Here is a 23,931-nt window from a genome sequence, read left to right as displayed (position 1 = left end):
CAAAGCAGCTTCCTACTATCTTGGGAAATGGCATTAACCTTGTCACATGAGAGACAGCACATGACAGACAACAAAGTTAACCAAGCCTTAATAAGGAGTGCATTTACCCGTGTTCCTGTGGCTCCCTGTCATGGCCATGAACAGCCAAGATCTACATGTTCCTATAGATCACTTAATCAAGTAACCTTTGAAAGAAGAGGTATATGGAAACCGTGTAATTCTCAGTCAGTGTGCTTGAGGCAAGTTCTTATACGTTTGGTTATTCTCAGTAATGTCAATATTAAGGGCTTCTTAGTTAACAAATTTGCTAAATCATTAGACATCCTGGAATAGCTGAAGATGTATTGGGAGCCCTTTGTATATAATATTAAAATTGTGTGTGCAAACCAACCAAGTTGACTGTAAGATGAAAATCAATAAGCAAAAAATTTCTTCCATTGATTTTCAATATTACATCAGAGGCTGTTCTTGCAGAAGAAAAGAATGGTAAAAGAGTCACCAACATTTCATTGATGATCACATTATGATTGTTCAATTAGGGAAACACTTTTTTCCTTTTTCTTCATTTTTTAATTTTATAAAGTGTTATTATATCTTCCTTGATATAGAATTTTTTTTTAAAAGTATTTACTGGAGTAAAATAAAGGTGATTGCTTAACCTTATGTGTGGTAGAAAGCAGTATAGCCTTGTGGTTAAGAATGAGGGTTCAGGAGTCAAACTACCTGGGTTCAAATCTTAGCTCTAGCAACAAATAACAGTGTGACCCTGGAAAAGATTTCGAGCCTCTCCGTGGTTTGGTTGTCTTATTTTGTCAAATGATGATAATAGTATCTGCCTCTTAGAACTGTTATAAAGGTCAAATGAGATAATAAATGGAATAAGTTTAGCATATTGCCTAGTAAGTGGTAGGTATGCAATAAATATTTCCTGTAGAGCGGAGGCATCATTGCAGTACACAGCAGTGGGAGCTATGATAGAGGTGTAGATAAAGAGCTATGAGAACAGAAGAGGGAGAAACCAGCTCTGGTTTGCAAGTCAAGAGAGAAAGTGTGATGTTTGATCTGGATCTGGATTGGATGAGGAGTTCTCAAGATGGAGAAGAAGAAAAAAAGGCATCGTGGGCAGATGGAACAGCATATAGAAAGACGTTGAGACGTGTGGTGAGAATTGATGTGATGTTCACTTAAACTTTATTTTGTAGTTTTTAAAATTCTTTTTTAAAGAAATACTTGGTGAAAAACCATTGTGTGTCTAGTATGGTATTAGAAGCCATGAACTAGATGGCGAGATCTCAGACCTCGTGAAGTTGGCAGCCTATTTGGGGGCAAGCAGTAAAGCCAGTAAACAAATAATTAAAGAAGACACATTTCAATTATGATCAAAGCTGTGGAAGAAATAAATCAGGAGATATGGTGTACAATGACTCAGAATACTGGTAATTATGTATTAATGCTTTGGTGAATTTGGAATGACTCAAATCAGTGTCTTCCAAGGGACTGAGAATACTGGAGGGGAATGTCCCTGTTGGCTCTACAGCTATAAATATCAGAATAAACATTGGGACAAGGGTATAAACATCAGAATCACCTGGGTTTATGATTTAGTAGCTGCGCATTTAACTATCTAGAGAGGTTTACCAAAAAGTACTGATGCTAGGGTCCCACCCCTAGAGATTCTGATTCAGCTGATCTGTGGTAGACCCAAGGAATAAGCATTCTTAAAGTCCTCTGGGTAATTATAATATGCAGCCACAGCTGAGAACTATTGATCTTGAGCAACCCTCCACTGAGATTCTGAGATGACTGTTCACTACCCTCACTTGAAGAAATCAGTGATGGAGAGGCTACTAGGATTGGTGAGAGATTACCGTATCTCTCAGCTGAGCAGTGCTGGAAACAAAGGTTGAAAAATACCTTGATAAAATAGGTCTCTGATCTTTTTCACAAGTCTCATATGGTTATTGTCCAAAACTGCCCTGTCAGAGCTGCTCTTGGTGGCCACCCAAACCCTGTCACCTCCCCTTTTCTGCCATGTGCCCATCTCCCAGCTCCATGTGCCTTGATGTAAATGGTTTCCAGGTGTGACCTGCTGTGAGATGTTGCCATTAAGATGCCAGAGCTGCCTTGTCTGACCCTCCTCACACAGAGTTAGGAGTGCCTTAGAGTTTATGTCTCTCTGACTCAGCCATAACCAATCACTGACCAGCACTGGAAGTTCAAAAGCCTGTGGTTTGAGATGAGACAAACTCTGGGGGTATAATTTATGCTCCAGAGCTCCCTATGTGATCAGGCTAAGACTGGGACTTTGCCTGATATCACACCCTTGCTTCACTTCCTCCCATTTTATCTCACTCCTTTACTAGTTTCTTCTGGGACTACTTCCTCAATACATCATTTGCAGTGAAACCTTGGCTCAGGGTCTGTTTCTGGAAGAACCTGAACTCAGACATGCCTCATTCTGGGAGAAAGTGGACTAAAATATGCATCTTTCTGAAGTTGGGCAAGCTCTACCTGTGAGCTAAAGCATCTACTCTATCTGTCATCTGACTCCAACCTTCTGAAAGGATCCAGCTCCTGGCTGGAGACTTCTCCAGATCTAGAAAGAGGGCCACAGGAACTGTTACTAATGGAAGGATGCTCTGATAGGTCCCTGGGCCCCCTCAGTGGAATTGGGTCCGAGAATCTCAAGCCACCATTTAAACCATTAGCTTAGGGACCAGAGGGAGGAAGATGGTCCAGCAGCAGGGTTTTCCAGAGTCTGTAGAGAGGTTCTGAGGGTTTTTGCCTTGGATGGACAGCAGGAGATACTGAAAGTGACAGTACAAACTCTCCTTGACCTTAAAGAAATCACCTTAGAGTGAATGAAATGAGTTGGGGGCACAGTATAGCTCTTAGATCCTTGCAATAAGAGATCCTTGGGATAAGTAACGAAAAAAAAAGTCATAAATGCCCATCTTCTCGTTAGGAGAAAGACAGAGGGTGTCACAAGAGGAGAAAGTGTATGAGTAAGTGCTATGTGTTGTGCAGTGAGTGTCTTAAGTTGTTTTTTTCTCATGTTATTGGGATTTTTCCTACTAAAAATATCCCCTCTCTTTAAAAATGATTCTGAAAAGTTTATTGTAACCACTGTTTTTGAGCTAGAGATATGACCCCAAAAGGGAGGTCATTCGCATTTGGATATGATTTTATCATTACCAGCAAGCTGAAAAGAACATGCTCTTAGATAAATGTATTCTCAAGAGAATGAGAATGAAGCTACTACAAGAAATAAAAATAATACTCAGTTCCTTGTTTCTTTCCCCACCCTTTCCTAAAAAGTGTCAGGAAAGGAAGGTTATACAACTTGTGAGCACTGTTTCTTCTCCCCCCTCTTCAATCAGAGTTCTGTGGTCTTTGAGAGAGGCTGGATCCACTGGCAGACGGATTTATCTAACAAAATGATTTAAATTTTTCTGGCTGCATTGCAGGTTTGCTTTTGAATGGACAGGCTGCGAATGCATGGGCCCGAAGGAGTTGCTGGGTATATTTTGGCACAATAATCACAATCGTATGTGAACCATATGTTGACTGCACAGTTTAAACCAAAAAAATACCCTTTGCTATTCTTTGTAATTTCATATGGAGTTGGTTGGGGTAGAGCTAAGCAGTTTGGGATGCCAAGTTAAAAAAAAAATGCTTGGAAGGCCTTTATACATTTTATTGGTTTGTAGGAAGAGAAGAAAATAGCAAAAAAAAAAAAAAAAAAAAAAAAAAAAAAAAAAAAAAAAAAAAAAAAAAAAAAAGAAAGAAAGAAAGGATACTCAACTATGAATGAAAAGTCTGGGTTTCTACTTTTGCTGCAGTTTGACCCTCATCAATCACTTGACCTCTCGGCCTCAGCTCCTCATGTGTAATCTGGCTGTTGAGCTTGGTTGAATTGACAAGTGGCTCTTCAGTAATCAGATTGGTGGGGAGAAAGAGCTGATGGGGATATACAAGCTGACCCTCACGAGATATTATGGCTCTGTCTAATAGATCTTGGCAGCATTTGAATTTTCAGAGCCCAGTAAGAACCCGTCTTCTTGCTTGGCCACAACTATGGAATCTTCTGCTAGTCGTGGACAGTAAATGAGGCCAGCCATGTGGCCCCTCTTGATCCATCCCATCACAGGAGGGCCAGAGGCAATAGGAAGTGATTCTCGGAGGGCGATTCAGTCCCAGGGAAGCTCCCAAGGTTTCGGGGGGTCTCAATTTAGAGGGGAAAGATGACAGAAGGATTTAAGGTAGAATGGGAAGTCTATCTGAGAAACCAAGATAAAGGCCTTGTTATGTAGATATGATCAATCCAAGTCACCACTTGGATTAGGGATAGACTGGCCCTCAGAAGAAAGCAGGGATGGCCGGGCACGGTGGCTCAAGCCTGTAATCCCAGCACTTTGGGAGGCCGAGACGGGCGGATCACGAGGTCAGGAGATCGAGACCATCCTGGCTAACACGGTGAAACTCCGTCTCTACTAAAAAAAATACAAAAAAAGTAGCCGGGCGAGGTGGCGGGCGCCTGTAGTCCCAGTTACTCGGGAGGCTGAGGCAGGAGAATGGCGTAAACCCGGGAGGCGGAGCTTTCAGTGAGCTGAGATCCGGCCACTGCACTCCAGCCTGGGCGACAGAGCGAGACTCCGTCTCAAAAAGAAAAAAAAAAAAAAGAAGAAGAAAGCAGGGACTCCCAGCTCTTTCCAACTCCTGGTCCTGGGGATGAGCCTGTTGGTTCCTTCTAATCTGCTCAAGAGAATATGAGGGCTGCGTTGGTTGCCTGCTCCCAAATCCAATGTAGTGTTCTTAGGTGCTGTTGTTAGCTTCATCAGGAGAGCCCAAGAGGTTGTCTGCTTCATGAAGCTCTCTTGTGTTTGCCCTTTCCCTCACAGATCAGAGTCCCACGAGTAATGGACTCTCAACTGGTCGAGCTACTATTAGCATTCAAGCCAGATTCTAAGATTTACCTGAATATATTGTTATTTATAAAGCATTGCAGGTCCTGAAAACTCTGTTACAAACACCCCTCCACTTTTGCCCTGCAACCTCTAGGTTTGGGTATTAGGTCCTTGTGCTATTTTTCAGTGACTGCTTTGAGCTTAGCTGTCCTGATAAACATAGGAATTGTACAATTGAGAAGGACCCCAGAGTTGAGGAGGAAGTGATTGCTGAAATCATAATTTAATTTAAACATTTATTGACTTCAACAGGCATTATGAACATGCATAGATGGCACATACCCACACACACTTTGGGTTGTTAAAACATTCTCAGATGTTACACACACTTATTTAGAAGTCTGAACACTCAGGTTAGTCACTTTCATCCATTCATCTAAATGTTATATTCACTCATTTGGAGTTAGACACCCAGGTAATACAGATCCTCACTTGGAAATGGTACACCCTCAGATGTAGTGTGTATGCCTTGAGAGATTGTCCACATCCACTCCACTCACATGTCACTCACATGCACTCTGAATTGTCAGGTTCTTACTCAGATGTGTATGTACAACAGGCATGGTAATTGAGCTGTTTTGCCTGCACTCATCTAAGTGTGGCATATACTCATATGCCCAACCCTTCCTTTTTCCACATGCCTGAAAATTCCCATACTCAAGAAAATTCAAGAGAAAACTTGCCATATTGAGTGTGTCACATTTTCTTAGGGCAGTCCTCCATAGCCTTTTTTCCTTAATGAAATAGTCCTGTGTCTCTGTCTTCTCCCAAGTTGTACTGCTTAGTCAAGTGTCTTTAGATGGATGGTCTGATTGAAGGATGGTAGCCTGCAATACGTTTCATTCTTCATAAACCACGTGCTGGTTCACTATGCCCTGTTTAAATCATTGGTTTGGGGCCCCCTACTGCAACCACTTGATTAATTCACAGAAGTCTCCAGTGGGCACTCATGGGCAATCGATCTTTTGTTTTAGATCATGAGTCCCAGAGATCTGTGCAATAAACCTCTTCTAAAAGAAGAGCATTTATTCCAGAGAGATGTAAACTGTGGGGCATTCAAAGAGATTGAACAATGTTATCCAACTTACAAACCTTAAAATAACTTTTACAAAGACAGTCTAACATTGGGTGTCAGTTGATACTCAATAAAGGATCAGTCATCTCTATTCACACACTAGCATCTTCTTACATCCTCCTAAGTTGAAGGGAACAATATGCGATCACTAGACAGGAACTCAAGGCAATCGCTGTTTATCTGATTAGGGTTTCTGCATTCAGGCAGATTTGGTTTCATGTTTGCTTTCAGTTTTAATTCAATCCAATTTAATTCATTTGAACAAGCATTCATTGATCACTTGTTGGGTGGCAGGCACCCTGCTGGGCAGTGTGGGGCAGGGGTGGAGAATGATGCAGTGATAAGTAAACCACAATGCCTACTTCGTAAAAGGTCACAGTCTAGCCATCGCAAGAGTAGTCCCATCTCATGATATTGGAAAACAAAGCAGATGGAGATTAGGTGAGCTCTAGGGGAACTAAAGAGGGAGGTGATTGATCCAGACTGGACATAGCTGGACAGGCTTCATAGAGGAAGTGAAAGACATGCTCACCCTTTGGAGGAAACCAGAGGTGGCCAGGATGCAGGGCATTGCAGGTAGAGGAAGCATAAGTCAGTAATGCATGAGGTGAGATCCAAAATATATCTGTGCAAGAGCATGGGATCTGGAGTAGCTAGAAGATGGGAACACCATGAGAACACCTAAATGGAAGACAGAAGGCAGGCACAGAGGGCTTCAAATGCCAAGATGAGGAGTTTAGATTGTATAATTTGTACAATGGAAGGCCTGTGAAAGTGTTTGAAGAGCTACATGATTAGGAAGCCATATGATTAGGATGACTGATTAATAAATCAAGTGCATTAGAGGCAAAGAGACTAGTTGAATCTGGGTAAGAAGTGTGAAAGTGCCCAACTAAGGCATTATCAGTGGAAGAAGAAAAGAGAAGTGGAGCAGATGCAAACATACAGAAGCCAAATCAACAGACTTCTGTAAGACTGTTGATTAAGATAAGGAGTGAGAACTAAGGAGTTAAGAACTGAGGATGAGCCCTAGATTCAGGTTCTGGCCACTTGTCAGATGGTACTACCATTTACTAAGAAAAGAAATGTAAAAGGAGGAGCAGACAGGTTTGTCAGGGTTGGGGCTGAGTTGAGTTTTAGACGTGTCTAGTGTGAGCTGGCTTTGAGACAGCTAAGTGGAGGTAAAGTTCTACATCGTGGTAGGTTTGAAAATCTGATGCTCAGGACAAAAGTTTTGTTGTAGACAGAAGCAATGTTTCCATACAGGAGAAGTTGGGTTGACAACATTAGAGCTAACAAGCTGATTCTTCCAGAGAGTTGCTCATCCATCTGTGTCCCTTCTTTCCGGTCCAGTGTTTATCAGCTGGTTGTCAAGGAGGAACGACCACAGAAGTCACGGAGGGCAGCTGACATTATTGAGTGCTTTTCGGTGCCTGTGAGCTATCGGAATGCCTCCAGCCTCGATTTTCTACACTACTTTGCTGCTGAGTTGAAGCCTGCCAACCTGCCTGTCACCCAGCCATTTACAGTGGGTGACAATAAGACATACAATGGCTACTGGAACCCTCCTCTCTCTCCCCTGAAAAGCTACAGCATCTACTTCCAGGCACTCAGCAAAGCCAATGGAGTAAGTATGGCCACATGGAGGCCATTCCTTATCTTGTTTGCATTTTCTCATTCTCGTATGATAAGTCAGCAGGACTCTAGGTGGAGGATGAAAAACACTAAGGCCCCTAGGCCAAATCCAACCTCATGCCTTTAAATTAAAAAAAAAAAAAAAAATACAGCTATGCCTGTTCATTTACATACTGTCTATGGCTGTTTTGATGCTTAAGAGTAAAGTTGGTTATAACACAGGTTGTATGTCCCACAAAGCCTAAGATATTTATTATATGTCTTTTTACAGAAAACCTTTGCACACTCCTGTATTAGAGTATAGAGATGGTGCTTTACTTGAGGAAATTACATGACCTCTCTGATCCATAATTTCTTCATATATAATAATAATATCTGTCAATTTGTTATCTAGGAATGCACTAAGCATGGTTTAATTGATCAGTGATTAATACCCCCTTTGTCATTGCCATTGGTCACATTAGAAAATAGTGTTTCTCCAAAGACAAGGTAATCATTTTTGTGTCAAATATTTCTTTGGTTAAGGATTGGCGCCAGTCATAATATCAGAAAATCACAGGGCCGGAAAGGATATCAAAGGTCATTCAACAATCCCAAACACACACAAAACAATGGTTCTATCCATACTGCAACACTGGTTAACTGGCATTAGTGCTTATTCTTGAATACCTCAAATGACAGAGAACTCATTTATCTCTGAGGTAGCTTTAGTGTTTTCTGGAGTAGGGAGTGAGTGGGCTGTGTCTCTAAGGAGGCTTTTTAGTGTACTTACTGAAATGTTTCCTAATGAAGTTTCTACCCATTGTTGTTGATTCACACTCTTAGCATCGTACAAAACCAATGCAACCACCTTCTTGGTTTATAGTCTTTCAGTTACATAAGATCTTTTCTAATACCCTTTTCTTCTCTATACAAACATGCCCATATGATGGTCTTTTCTGCAAGCTAAATATCTTTAGCCTCTTTTATTACACAAGCTTGTGTTTTCCATCCAGGTGGTCATATTTCTTTTCTTTTCTTTCTTTCTTTTTTTTTTTTTTTTGAGACAGAGTCTCACTCTGTCGCCTAGGCTGGCAGGCTGGAGTGCAGTGGCGCGATCTTGGCTCACTGCAAGCTCCGCCTCCTGGGTCCTGGGTTCACGCCATTCTCCTGCCTCAGCCTCCCGAGTAGCTGGGACTACAGGTGCCCATCACCACACCTGGCTAATTTTTTTGTATTTTTGGTAAGACAGGGTTTTACCATGTTAGCCAGGATGGTCTTGATCTCCTGACCTCATGTTCCGCCCACCTCAGCCTCCCAAAGTGTTGGGATTACAGGCGTGAGCCACCGCACCTGACCTCAGTGTGGTCATATTTCTTTTAACAAACACCTAACAAACACTGACAAATGCTAAACCCTTCAGTTCATATTAAGGTTATGTGGTATGTGCCCTCTAAGAGCTTATAGAAATGTAAAGGAGTCTGTCATGTGCCTCGTTATGCATTGTATAACATGGAGAACCGAGAAGCTTGCTGGAGAAGGGAAGCCTGAGACAGAAGCAAGATTTGGTGAAGTGTGTGGGAACAGCCTGTGCAGGCTCTGGGTGGCCAAGATGGAGAGTTTAATCTGTCAATGGCAGTCAGTGCTTGGTGAGAAACCTGGATTGAGGATCTAATTAACATTTAGAATGTCCACATACCCATTTAAATTCCACTGTGGTATTTCAGTTCTGCATTTATTACTGGTTCAAGCAACACTCCTCACAGAGAGCATAAGACTACAAAGAGAAGCTGCCAGACTGCCTTCCACCTGTCCATCTGGTCTTCCCACTGCATGAAGCACTCTGATGTATTGAGCGGGAAGTCATAAAAATTGGCAGAAGCATCTGGGGCTCCTCTTGTTCTCGGTTCTCGGCATTCCACGCTGGCCGGTGTATCAGTTCAGCACAACCCTCTAAGAAGGTGTGGCCTTCCCTGCTCTTGGCATGTATCAAAAGGTGTGGTTGAGTTTCCATGATGAGAAGGGAAAGAAGTAGTTTTACTTTATTCTTCCCACTAAGATACTCAAAAAACCTAAAAATAGAGCATGCCTATAGAACCCAGGAAACTAGCAAATGCATATCAGAAGGAATGTCCCCACCATAAGAGTGGTTGGCCCTGTGCCAACCACAGAGGTTTTGTTACAGGAAAAGGGTCCCGATCCAGACTCCAAGGGAGAGTTCTTGGATCTCATGTGAGAAAGAATTCAGGGCAAGTCCATACGGTAAAATGAAAGCAAGTTTATTAAGAAAGTAAAGGAGCAAAAGAATGGCTACTTCATAGAGCATCCCTGAGGGCTGCTGGTTGTCCATTTTTATGGCTATTCCTTGGTATGCTAAACAAGGGGTGGATTATTCATGCCTTCCCTTTTTAGACCATATAGGGTAACTTCCTGACATTGCCATGGCATTTGTAAACTGTCCTGATGGTGGTGGGAGTGTAGCAGTGAGGTCTACCAGAGGTCACTCTCGTGGCCATCTTAGTTTTGGTGGGTTCTTTACTGCAAACTGTTTTTATCAGCTGTTTTTATCTATAGTTTTGGCAAGCTTCTTTACTGCAAGCTGTTTTTATCAGCAAGGGTCTTTATGGCCTGTATCTTGTACTGACTTCCCAGCTCATCCTGTGAGTCAGAATGCCTTAACCATCTGGGAATGCAGTCCAGTAGGTCTCAGCCTCATTTTACTTAGGTCCTATTTAAGATGGAGTTGCTCAGGTTCAAATGCCTCTGACAGTTTGCTCCCCAAACATCCTATCAGAGACCTCCCTCTTCAAGACACAGGGATTTGCTATAGAGAAAAAATAAAGTATCTCACTCTGAAACTGCCTCATCTAGGAAGCAGTTTTGGCACTGCTTCGGAGATGAACAAGGCCATTGAATTACCTGTGCCTTCTATTCCACACCATGCACATGTACGCTTGCTTTGGACCTAAGACTCCCAGTAATGAAACGCAGGCAGGAATGGAATTGGATGAGTTCTTATGCCACGTGTCTTGGGGGTGCAGCTGACCTCACAGGAACAGAGCGGGGAAGAGTAGTGGGAGCTGGGCACTCAGAAGGCTGTATTTTTTTGTCAAAGGAAGAACTACACACTGTTTCAAATGACTGTCTTTAGTATTAAATTTTACTGAAAAGAGTTGGGTGAAAGGGTCATTGAAGCAGAACAGCCATTCTCAGTCTAACAAATCTCTGCCTGGTCCCTCTCAGATTTTTCCATATCATAAAGGACAGCAGACAATGATGTTAAGCCTGGAGGATTTTTGAGGAGAAAGTGTTATAATCCACAAATTCCTTATCAGCCAAGTTGTTCTTGTGCAAATACATCAGAAAGACATTCTTAGTATCCAGTGGCTCCCACGTTCCCTGCTCCTAATAAATCACAGAGCAATGAGTCAAAATAAAGAAGTCAAGAATTCAGAAATGTGGAATAAGAAGACCCACAGTGAGCATAAAACTAATTAAACATAGCATTAATGCTCAGTAATGGCTCTAAACGTGTTACAAAATGGAAGGTTAATGTAAAACGTAACTATTTAAGGCAAAGATGCATAATGTAAAAAATTAACAGTTCTAATCTATCTGGATCTATAATTCACTATTTTGTTAACAAAAACAGACAAAGGAGAAGACGGATGAATGTAAATAAAAATCTGCTCATTTTCTCATGTTAAACAAGAGGGAATATATAATTACTGTTGTATTTCTGATACTGAGAACATTAAAAAGTACAGTCCTTTTAAACAAAGTCAGCTCTCCAATCTATACTTAAAAAGTTGAGAAACAACAGTCAACAAAGAAAAATGAAGACAATTAAGAAAACTATAAGTAAACGTGAAAATCAGAACTATAAAAAAAAGCCAGAAGATGAAAGCACTAGATTTGATGTGGGCGGGGAGGGGAAAGTGTTGTTTTGTTTCATTGTGAAAGAAAAAAAAAACAGCTTAGGTCAAAAAAAAAAATCAGAATTACCCATATTTGTATCACTAAAAGATTAAAGACAAAAGATGAGCTAGAGTTATATTAAACTCAAGTGAAAGGAAAGCAGTCATGGGCATTTGTTGCAGGATGGTTGTGAGCCAGGTGGAATAATTTACTGTGAACAAATTTTATTGCTCCCTACTCTACCTGCAAGTTTTAGTCACAGCAGGGTAGGAGAATTCTGAGGTCTGGACATCTTTGTTCTATGGATATTAAGGATGGTTTGTCAGCTTAACAGAGTGGCTATGAATTCAACCTTTACTATCAAACTGCCTAGGTACAAAACCCTAGTAGCTGTGTGAATTTCAATAAACTACTAAAATAATTAGATATGATGGATTAATTAAGGAAACATCTGTCAAGCACATGCAATATGTCAAAAAAGGCTTTTTTCTGAGTGCTGAGAATGCAGCAGTGAGTCAAGCAAAGATCCCTGATCTCATTGTTTTCATTCTAGTGGGGGAAAGAACAAAAATAAATAAGTGAAATAATGTATCAAATAATGAATCCTTAGGTTTCACATTAGGAATGTGAAAGTCAGTCATTAAATGTTTACTATTATTAGCATGAGGATAAAGACATTTTGTAGACTCTTTGTTGATCTGTGAATATGGAGTATTTTAATCCAGCCATGTGAATACCATGCAGAGTTCAAGTGTGGCGTGCGTTATAAGACATGGTGCTCAGAGTTCTTGCAGGCATTTTCATGAAGCATGAGTTGTTCACAGGCACTTGCGTTGGGAATTTTGTTCCAATCAGTAATCTCACATTTACCCATGGATGCTTTCTTACAGACAATAAGAGTAGTCTCATTTGTCCTGGCACACTGTCTTTGGTGCCTAATTCACAACACCTGTCTCTTATGAATTAGACCATGTTGTAACCATTTGTTTTGGATACAGCAATATTATAGAACTATAGCATCATAGAGTAGGATGGACTTTGAAGTGTCATCTAGTCTAGACCAGAAGCCAAAACAAAAATCTCCAATAAAGCATCCTTAGCAACACATTATATTGCTTCAGCTTGATCAGTGCAAATTGCTGGACTGAAAGGGAGTTAATTCCTTTGTGGAGCAGGTAAAATTATTAAAACTTATTTTCCCATATAAAGCCAAATTCTGTCTCCTTGACTCTCCCCTTGTAGCCACTTGTATTGATTTGAACAAATCAAAACTTTCTTCCTGTGTTAGCCTTTCAGAGAAAATAAGACAGTACCAATTATCTTCCTCTGGCCATTCAAGTTATTTCTCATTGATAATTAACATGCTATTACTTCTTTTATTTTTCATATGGTATAATTTCTGGGTATCCTTCATCCTACTCACCCTTTTCTCTGATAGGCTCCTTTTCCCCTCCAAGTTCTCCTCAAAAACAGTTGCCCACAACCTATCACTGTTCTTCAGATATAGTTCAGACATGCCTGCTAGATTTTAACTAAGCCTCCTGTCTTGAACCTTTCCTAAGACATTATTTCTCAAACATCCCAACATGTTTTCACTTTGGGGCCTTAATTCATGGTGCATTTTACCTCCATCTCTCTTTTCTTCATTGTTTGCAGAACTGGTTTCTTCTCATTTTTCAGACCTGAGTTTCAATCTCACATCTCCAGAGAACAGTCCAACCATATTACCTGGGAACCACCCACCAGCACTCACTCATATGTTAACCCACTATTTTTCTATATTACACTAGATACGTATTTTTATTTGCGCATGTTGTTGGGTACTGCATGCCTCCAACAGCATGCTGAGAGCTCCAAGAGTGATGAATTGTGGTTGGTTGGTTTGGGTTTTTTTTTGTTTTTTTGACTGCTATATCCTACATGCTGAGTGTAATATTTAACACATAATAAACACCTAATAATCATTCAGTGGATTAATGAAAGAATGAGACTATGAACTGTTTCTTGTTGTCTGTGAGTCTGTTTCCTCACTTTGAAATAGTAATATATACTTCGCACAGTCTTTTTGAGGATTAAATAAGAAAAGGATCTTGAATAATGAAAAGCACCAAGTAGGTGTCAGTACCATCTGAATTTCCATTCAGTGTAGAATGAGAGATGTGGTTTGAACCATTTTCATCATAGACAGAATAGTCCTAAAGGACTTTTTTCTCCATCAGAGTAAGATTTTTTTTCCCCCAGATGTCTCATTTCCTAAGCTCCAGGCTTCCTGGGCAGCCTTGATTTCCTCCAAATCCTCCAAATGGTACCCAGGGTAGCTGTCTCAGTTGTAAACAGCGGGTGGGTGCAGTTTCGCATTGTTTCTTTCACACTCTTCCCAGAATGAGGTCTGCTGAATCTACTGTTCTCTGCATCCTCACCACCATTAGCCATAATTGTGAAGTTGAAAGGACCATAATTAACGGTTGGATGCAAAATAAGTGTGGCAAACTCATGCAAATATCCATCAGAAGCCACCTTTTGTTGGGCAATGCTGTTATGCATGTTCTATTTATGCAGAGGATAAAAGTCTTTTCTTGTCATATCCTTTTCATCATGTAGGGGTACATTTAACCTGGATGATGCCTCTGCCAAATGCTAAGCTAAATAAGGGAAGTAGGAAGTAGCAGGGTGATTGTTCTCTCTCTCCTACTTCCTCCTCCAGTTCTTGAACTCAATTGCCTCTTGAGAGCAGTTGGAAACCAGATGCTATGTTGAACCGGTCACAATGCTTGCAGTATAATCACGTTATAATAGTTGGGATTATCTAGGTAGAGCTAGGTTAGGGAAAATTCTGTGTCTCTGAATGAATTGGAAGAAATTATATTCAGTTGTGTCCAACCACTGTTAAAGAAATGGTTGCACATGGATGGGTTTTCTGTGGCATGATAGAGTGGAAAGAACTGAAAGTTGAGCATCAGACAGACTTGGCTTTGAATTTTGGCTGCTCTTGGCTATGTGAACTTGAACAGTTTACTTAACAGCTCAAGATGGAGAATATGATTAATGATCTTCCTTAAAAGAAATCAGGAGAGAGTAAATTAGACAATGTATATTAAAGTATCTCATAGCATTACAGTTGTACTATTTGTTCTTTTTTCTTTTGGCTACTTTCCAGAGGCTCCTCTTCTGAGGGGGAAGAGGGTTGGGGCATCCTTACCTGGCATGTACCAATTTGTCCAGTAAACTCCACATGGAAGCACACACCTTCCTAACTTTGGAGGACTTTAGGATTTGTGTCTGTGTCCTAGCTGTTGACTGCCTTGACTCACCCCAGGCTGTATTCCTCTTAGTTTAACTTCTCATACATGGTTTTGTTACTGGAAAGGGGTCCAGATCCAGACCCCAAGACAGGATTCTCGGTTCTTGTGCAAGAAAGAATTCTAGGTGAGTCCACAGCAAGTTTATTAGGAAAGTTAAGGAATAAAATAATGGCTCCTCCATAGACAGAGCAGCAGTATGAGCTGCTGGTTGGCCATTTTTGTGGTTATTTCTTAATGATAATGCTAAAAAAAAAAAGGGGGGGGGATGGATTATTCATGAGTTTTCTGGGAAAGGGGTGGGCAATTCCCAGAACTGAGGGTCCTTCCCACTTTCAGAACGTATAGGCTAACTTCCTGATGTTGTCATAGCACTTGTAAACTGTTGTGGTGCTGGTAGAAGTGGCTTTTAGCATGCTAATACATTTTAATTCCCATATAATGAGCAGGAGAATGACCAGCAGTCACTCTTGTCACCATCTTGCTTTTGGTGGGATTTGGCTGGCTTCTTTACTGCAACCTGTTTTATCAACAAGGTCTTCATGACCTGTATCTCATGCTGACCTCCTGTTTCTTCCTGTGACTTAGAATGCCTAACCTTCTGGGAATACAGCCCAGTAGGTCTCAGCCCATTTTACCCAGCCCCTATTCAAGATGGAGTTGCTCTGGTTCAAAGGTCTCTGACAGTTTCAAGCCCGATATCTGTTCCTGTTGAGTCTTTCAGCACAATCTTGTCTTTTGGGTATGATATTGCCTTTTCTACCCCATTTCTTATTTCTCTTGTTAGTTCAGTGACTGTTCGCATGTCACATATGAAAACCTCAGATAGACATGGAATGAGAAGCTGTAGGAGTTCCAAGCTCTAGAGGGTTCGAGTTAAGATCATCAGGAGATCACATGGCAGTTTGGGTCTTGGATACCCCATCAGGAAGTTTATTTAATAACTCCTATATTGGTTAAGATAAGCTAAATTTTTCTGTAGTAACAACAACAAAATCTCAGTGGATCACTTCTGCTATATATTTGAAATGGGTCAGCAGAGGGTCTCTGCTTGTTGCAGGCACTCAGAGACTCAGGCCAACAGAAAGTCCATCTTGACACCACCACCAAGTCTGAGAAAGAAAAATATGGCAAATAGAGCATTGGTTCTACAAGTTTCCACACAAGATGGTGCATGGCATTTTCACATTCCATTGGCCCATGTGGTTACATGGCCACACTTAATTTCAAAAAGAATAAGGCAGTGCCTTCTATATGCGTAGGAGAACTGAAATATTTGAGAACTTTCCCAATGATTACCACAATTTTCCATGATGACTAAGCCTCCCCTTCATATTCTCATAATACCCAGACTTGCTCCTGAAGCACCTGGGCAGTTCCTACCACAAATCCTGAGGAATTTCAATTGCTTGGGCACCTGCTGTGTCTCAGACACTAAGCAAGGTGCTCTCACCTATGCTGCTTCCCTGATTGGTCTCACAAAGTGACTACATTTTTGTCAGTAGATGGACGAAAACCCAGAAGACCCCAGAATCCCATGGGGTCTCAGTTACTTCACCCCGAAGGAGGGATTTTAGTAACAGCTTTTCCCCTTTACCTCCATGGAGGAATGGTAAAGAAATGCCTGAAACTCAATGTGCTGCTGTTCCACCCTGAAAAGCAACAGTCTTCCAATGCTTCTATAACTCAGCAAACCTTGCATCTGTACCACCCATCGGTAGCTGAGCCAAGGCATCAGAAAGCTGTGACCCAGAGGCCCCCACGTAACCGTTTGCTGACTTGTCACTAGAGTCTATGTTCGGAATCGATTTCTGGATTTTATTAGCTCTGCAGAGCCCTGTTGAAGTGGAGAAAAGACTGAACTAGACGCTTTGAATCCAGGATTATCATCACAACCTTTCCATTACTCCTTAGGAAAATCTCGATCTGTTAAACATCCACTCACAATTCTTGTCTGTCACCAGAGCCTAGGTTCCATGCCCTACTTACCTGCCTAGAACTCTTTCCCAGTCCTCAGTGGACTCCATCTCCTGGGGCTCACCCATTTACTTGGGCATCCCTGCTTCCAGGCCTCCATTCCATTGTTTGAGCCTTTAAACCCCTGCTGGAGCTCTGTTGGGGCCCAGACTTCTCTCCTCAGGTAAGATAGAAATTCCCCAAGTGTCACCTTGTACAGATACCAAGATGAGCTCTCCCAGGTTGCTAATTTATTTTTTCATTCACTTACAGTGTCCACAGATTTTATTATCATGGTATGAGACCTGAGGGAGCAAGAACATTTTCCTTCCCATGCAAATATACTTTAAATTCATTTGGAAAGGGAGATGAAGGTTACCCAAATGTTGACAGCTGATAATCCTGTCAGCCCGGCCTCCAGGGATAAATGCTGCAGACTCCAGTCCCAACAAAGCTCATGGAAATAGCAGCCTCAGTTTCTATATAGCAGAGTCTCTGCCTCCATCAGGCCCCTGCAATGTAAGGAACATCATGAAGCTTGGACTGATTGCCTTCAAATGGTGAAAAAGTAGAGAAACTTCTGCATTTGGAAATTGTATCCATGGATTTAAGAACTGACTTTTCCATTTCTCAGCTCCATGGACTGAATACTTGCCTGCCAAACCTCAGTTTCCCCTCTGCCAAATAGGGATGAGATGTGTCCTTCAAGCTCACTAGGAGCTTTGTAATAAGTAAACGGTAGGTGTGATGACTCTCTGCAAACCCCTAAGGACCTTTCAAATAAAGGTATAGTTGCTAAAACAGACACACACGCGCACACATACACACACATGTTAAAACTGATACTCAATTCAGTTATTGGAAAACTTTGAAGTATCTTTGGTGGAAACATTTGGGTATGTGAATCTAAATTTTTAACTGTAAATTTTATGAAATTTATATACAGAACAAGAATTCAGCATATGTGCATATACACATAAATATTTTAGCGTGTATATAGATATATATAGATGCATGTGTATATATGAGTATGTATGCATACATGTTCAATTAAAATTTTATTTCTTTTTACTTTTATTTTATTTTTTGAGACAGAGTCACACTCTGTCGCCCAGGCTGGATTGCAGTGGCATGATCTTGGCTCACTGCAACTTCCACCTCCCGGTTTAAGTGATTCTCCTTCCTCAGCCTCCCAAGTAGCTGGGACTACAGGCACGCACCACCATGCCCAGCTAATTTTTGTATTTTTGGTAGAGATGGGCTTTCACCATGTTGGCCAAGCTGGTCTTGAACTGCTGACCTCAAACAATCCACCTGCCTCAGCCTCCCAAAGTGCTGGGATTACAAGCAGGAGCCACCATGCCAGGCCCTAAAATAAAAATTTTAAATTAGTCTAAGAATCTTATAGTGGGATAAAGAGTAATCATTGCACCAGAGGCCTAGTATAGTTGGTTAATGAAGGGTACACTATCCGTATCTCCTGAGCCTCCTCGAAGCCAAGGCAAAAAAGAGCATGTGGCAAATTTGCATAGCTTCTCTTACTTGAAGGAAGCATACGTATTTTTCATGAAAGACACTAAGAGGGTGATTTATCACATATATCCTTGCATAAGAAGCCCTGAGTTGATGCTGGTCAATGTCATCAGAACATTTTTGCTCAAACACTCAATTAGTCCTTTTTATATCAATCCTATGAAGTCTGAGGTTAAAATATAAAAAGTTAATGGAGACATTTGCACTCAAGGATTCTCTTCCCTGCACTATAAAATAGCATTAATGCTATTAAATAAGATTAATGAATTTCCAAGTTTGTTTCACCTCAGCATTTTTTATTAATATGCCTAGCATGGGGTCTTTTCTATTGCATAGATTGTCACTGACCAGCCATGTGACCTTAGGCAAGTGACTTAGGCTCTCTGAGTCTCTTCCTCTTTTGGAAAACATTAGTGCCCATAGTATCAACTTTATAAGAATGTTTCTAAATATTAAATAAGATGCATAAAACACTTATCACAGTGCCAAACAATAAACATCCAATTAATGTCAGATATTGCTATTAGATATCACAGGTGGGATAGAGCGTAGAGGTACACTCGGAAGAACAAGTAAAATCTGTAGGGGCAGAATTTTTTAACCCATGGATCAAATTTGAATAGAGTATGAACATGATGTGGGATCAGGGAATTCAGGAGAAGGAAAAAAATTAGTGAAGTCCAGGGTTTCCAGAGATGCCAGCTGACACACTGGCTGCATGAAAGAAAGGGAGTGAGATGTCAAAGGAAGTTTGGGAATGTTGTACTTATGGAGAGGCAAGTGGAGAAGTGGGACAATTCTTCTGCAGTCCCTTTCCTTCTAGAGGCTGAATTTTCATCAAGTGTCATCTTTTACATCATGACCCTCAAGTTTGCAAACCCATAAATGCAGTTTATTGGGCTACACAGTTGAAGAGATTGACATGAACCATATGTACAAGACACTGATGAAAATAGTAGGCAATGATTCATTCATCTCTTTCAAAGTTATTCCTGCATCTTTCTATCAGCAAAGTCTGGGTTTCCTGCTTTACAGCACCTTCTATATTCAGCCATCACCAAGTTCTCTTTGTTCTACACTCTGAAGTTCTCTCTAATCCATATATTTTCTCATCTCCAGTGCCACCATCGTGGTTCTGGATAGTAACATCTTTTGCCTGGACAACCTCAATAGTCTCCTAACGCTTCTTCCCACATCCATGATTGCAATTCAAACAGGTTCTCGAATTGCAGCAAGTGTAAATTGGGACTATAGGTATTCTCATTTAACACACAAGCAAGCCAAGGCTGTGAGAGGCTATGATTTGCTGAAGCATACTCCAGAAACAAGAGAACGAGCTGGGTTTGAATCTGTGCATGTAAAAATGTAGTTAAAAGTCCTATGCATTTACTGCTCTGTTTCATGCCAGGTCTTAGTCCCACAAGATAGTTTCATAGAGGAATATGGCTGCACTAGAATCAGCAGGATCCCAAATCCCTTATGCACTCATACTTTTCTTTTCCTCCCACCAAACATGGCCAGCCTAAATCCCTTAGTCAATCTTGAAACACCTGCTGGCCCTGCCATTAACATCAACAAATAATGAGGAGTTGTACTAATAACAATTATCATAATAAATTGGCCTTTGATTACATCTGTCACCTGAGAATTTCAAAGACTTTACAAACATCAATTAGTAATTACAGCTCAATGGATCTCTTACAGAGAGCAGGAATCATTAAGGTCAGATAAGAGCTGTGCAGGGAAGCATGAAGGACTGCTCTGGTTTGGGTTGGTTTAAACCAGGGGGTTGCCAGCTCCTAATAGAAAGTCTAAGTCCCTCTTCATGAGGTGCAGAGAAACTACATTTCCAACTTTTCAATTAGGGGATAGTTTGTACACAGCCTCAAAGTCCTATTGTTGAGGAATGGGAAGTATAAAATGCAGTATTGGAAGGGAGCTTATAAGTTGTCCAGTTCTCTTCCTTCAGCAGAAAAAAGGAAACTAAAGTCCAGTATGGGAAAGTTATTGGCTCAAGATCAGAGCCATGGCTTAAACCCAGTCTCCCACACCCCATTTGCATTTGTTTACTCTGCAGAATTGTGCCTTCATTGGTCATGAGCTCCTCTGTAAGGAGATATGAATGATGATGATAAAACCCCAAAAACCCACCAGTTATTTATTATGGGCTTGCTGTGAGTCAGTTGGGAATACAGGTAAATCAGTTACAGTTCCTGCCCTCAGCGAACCCACAATCCAGTGGAGAAGAAAGTCATGAAGACAAACGTGGGCAATAAATTATCAGCAATCACAGCGGCAGAATACCTGGTGTTCAGCTATAAACCTGGAGGTAGAGGGGATGAGGAGGTGCCTAGGAAAAGTCTTGTAGAAGAAGTGACATTTGACTTAGCTACTAGAAGCTAAGGGGATATTTTCCAGGTAGACAGTGGGGCAGAGGAAAGGGTATATTTTGCAAAAGAAGCACCTGAGCAGAAGCCCCAAAATTGGGGATTCCCTGATACATTTGGGAAAACATGATGGTGTTGGTTCTGAGATATGGAATGAAGGCCAGAGAGAGGCAGATATCAAATAATGATGGGCTTTGCATGCCATGCTAAAATACTTGGCATTTATTCTGTTGAAAACAGGGAAAAGAAAAAAAATTGGCTATAATCTCAATATCAATTTATTAGAATCATAAAGTCATGCATGTATATTTGCATCCTTAAGGCACTTGTGCTCACAAAATTTTGTTTACTCTAAAGAGTTGTACAGAGGGTATTGCTCCCATTCCACGGATGAGAACACTGTAAGTCAGAAAAATTAAGGAATGTACCCAATGTCACTCAGAAAAAACAAAATTTGAATGTCTAAGTTTATTATTGATGGCATACTCCATATGTATTGTTCTCACCTTTAAAACACATGTTGTTAGCTAAGAAACATTTCACACATACAAAAGTCAAGATGATAATAGAGTGATCTGTATATGCCCATTACTCAACTTCAACAATGATCAGCCCTTTGTCAATTGTTTTTTGTTCCAACTTACTTTCTCATCCACCAAATATTTCTAACTCCTTTTTTTCAAAGTAGTTTCAATTGCACAGAGATGTTTCAAAAATAGTGTAAAGAATGTTAATAAACTCTCTACACAGATTCCCTAATTGCTAACAGTTTACCACAATAGATTTACCATCCCATTTTCTCTCTCTCCGTCTCCTGTTCTTTCTCCTCTTCCCCTATTTGTCTATTCGTCTATCTCTCTATAAATCACCCCTTTACTCCTAAATGCTTTAATGTGCAATTTCCAACATAACTACAGTACAATTACCAGGAAATTAACGTTCACATAATACTGCTAGCCCCAGTTTTGCCAATTGTCTCAGTCATATTCTTTTTAGTAAATTTAAACAATAACAAAAAAAAAAAACCTGGTCCAGGGTCACATGTTGCCTTTAGTTGTCAGGTCCCTTTTAGATTAGATTCCTCGTATCTGTCTTGCCTTGACTTTTATGCCCTTGACTCTTAAAAATTACGAAAAAAAAAAAAAAAAAAAAAAAAAGGATGAGTTCATGTCCTTTGTAGGGACATGGATGCAGCTGGAAACCATCATTCTCAGCAAACTATCACAAGAACAGAAAACCAAACACCGCATGTTCTCACTCATAGGTGGGAATCGAACAATGAGATAACTTGGACACAGCAAGGGGAACATCACACACCAGGGCCTGTTGTGGGGTGGGGGGCGGGGGGAGGGATAGCATTAGGAGGTATACCTAATGCAAATGACGAGTTAATGGGTGCAGCACACCAACATGGCACATGTATACATATGTAACAAATCTGCACGTTGTGCACATGTACCCTAGAAATTAAAGTATAATAAAAAATAAAAGAATTTTAAAAAAATTACAGACCAGTTATTTTGTAGAATGTCCCTCAAGTTGGGTTTGTCTGAGATTTTCTCAAGATTAGATTCAAGTTATGCATTTTTGTCAGGAATACCACAAAAGTGACGTTGCTTCCTTCTCAATGTATCATATGAGGTGGCACATGATATCAATTTGTTCCATTACTGGTGACATTAACTTTGATTACTTAAAGTTGTCCATTAAGGTTTTCTCCACTATAAAGCTACTATTTCTTTGTAATGTATAAGTATTTTGTACAGACATATTTCTAGACTATGTAAACATCTTGTTCTTCAAACTTTCATCTTTTATTTTAGCATTTGCTGATTTTTTTTGTTGTTGTTGTTGAAATCAACTATTACAAAGATGTTTGCCAAATGACAATTTTCTAATTCCATCATTTGTTCTACGTTTATTGGTGGACATCTATTCTGAGGATGAGTTTTCCTTTCTCCCCTATTTGCAATGTATTTATATTGATAAAAATTTATGGATTTTTTTATTCAGTAGGTTATACTTCAGTACTATCATTATTTATTTTTATGCTCAAATTGTCCCAGAATTAGCTAGTGTGAGCCCCTTCAAGATGGTTCTTTTGTCATTCTGAAATGTCTCCAGCAGTTCTTGAAACTTATTTTCTTTCTGACACAGAATCTTGTGCTTCCTTCGCCCCAGCTCTGGTTCCTTTAAATGGGGATTGGTACTTATTATAGAAACTCAGACCTGGGGACGAGTGGGAGTCATTGTTATGAGTATCACTGATTCTAGGGTCTTTATCTATCCCTCTGCCTGTCTATCCATCTATCTATCTGTCTGTCTGTCTTTGAGATGGAGTTTTGTTTGCTCTTTCGCCCAGGCTGGAGTACAATAGCGCCATCTTGGCTCACTGTAACGTCCGCCTCCCAGGTTCAAGTGATTCTCCTGCCTCAGCCTCCCAAGCTGGGATTACAGGCACCAGCCGTCATGCCCAGCTAATTTTTTAAATTTTTAGTGGAGACAGGGTTTCACCATGTTGGCCAGGCTGGTCTCGAACACCTGACCTCAGGTGATCCACCTGCCTCAGCCTCCCAAAGTGTTGGGATTATAGGCATGAGCCGCCGCAGCCAGCCTTTAGCTATCTATCATAAAAGGCAAAAGTGGCCGGGCGCAGTGGCTCACGACTGTAATCCCAGCACTTTGGGAGACTGAGGTGGATGGATCACGAGGTCAAGAGATTGAGACCATCCTGGCTAACATGGTGAAACCCGGTCTCTCCTAAAAATACAAAAAATTAGCTGGGTGTAGTGGCACGTGCCTGTAGTCCCAGCTACTTGGGAAGCTGAGGCAGGAGAATCGCTTGAAATCAGAAGGCAGAGGTTGCAGTGAGCCAAGATTGCGACACTGCACTCCAGCCTGGGCAAGAAGAGCGAAACTCCATCTCAAAAAAAAAAAAAAAAAAAAGCAAAAGTTCATGATACCCCCAATTCTAGTCCAACACTAAGGAATTTATTCCAGCCTTCACTCTTCCCATTTCTGTAGTTCCCTTCTCTGGCAGTAAGAAGCTTAACTTCATTATTATTCATATATTTACTTATTGTTCAACATAGAATACTCAGGAAGTATTTCCAGAAATACTAATCTTAGCAAAACAAACCTACCTACTAGGGTTCAATATATATTTTCTTTTCTCTCTTCAG

The 23,931-nt window shown here is 40.8% G+C and overlaps 1 protein-coding gene across 1 annotated transcript in view; it reads left to right on the top strand.

Annotated features, from left to right (window-relative positions):
- PTPRT (protein tyrosine phosphatase receptor type T) overlaps nucleotides 1-23,931 on the top strand; it is an 812,457-nt gene that overhangs the window by 571,912 nt on the left and 216,614 nt on the right. Inside the window, exon 12 of the mRNA XM_030915349.1 lies at nucleotides 7,396-7,669. Within this exon, the coding sequence (XP_030771209.1) occupies nucleotides 7,396-7,669 (274 nt within the window). The remainder of the gene's footprint in view (nucleotides 1-7,395; nucleotides 7,670-23,931) is intronic.

Source organism: Rhinopithecus roxellana, chromosome 13 (genome assembly GCF_007565055.1).
Source record: "Rhinopithecus roxellana isolate Shanxi Qingling chromosome 13, ASM756505v1, whole genome shotgun sequence".
Classification (NCBI taxonomy): domain Eukaryota; kingdom Metazoa; phylum Chordata; class Mammalia; order Primates; family Cercopithecidae; genus Rhinopithecus; species Rhinopithecus roxellana.
The sequence above is the reverse complement of the archived record's forward strand: the minus strand, read 5'-3'. Positions and strand labels throughout refer to the sequence as shown.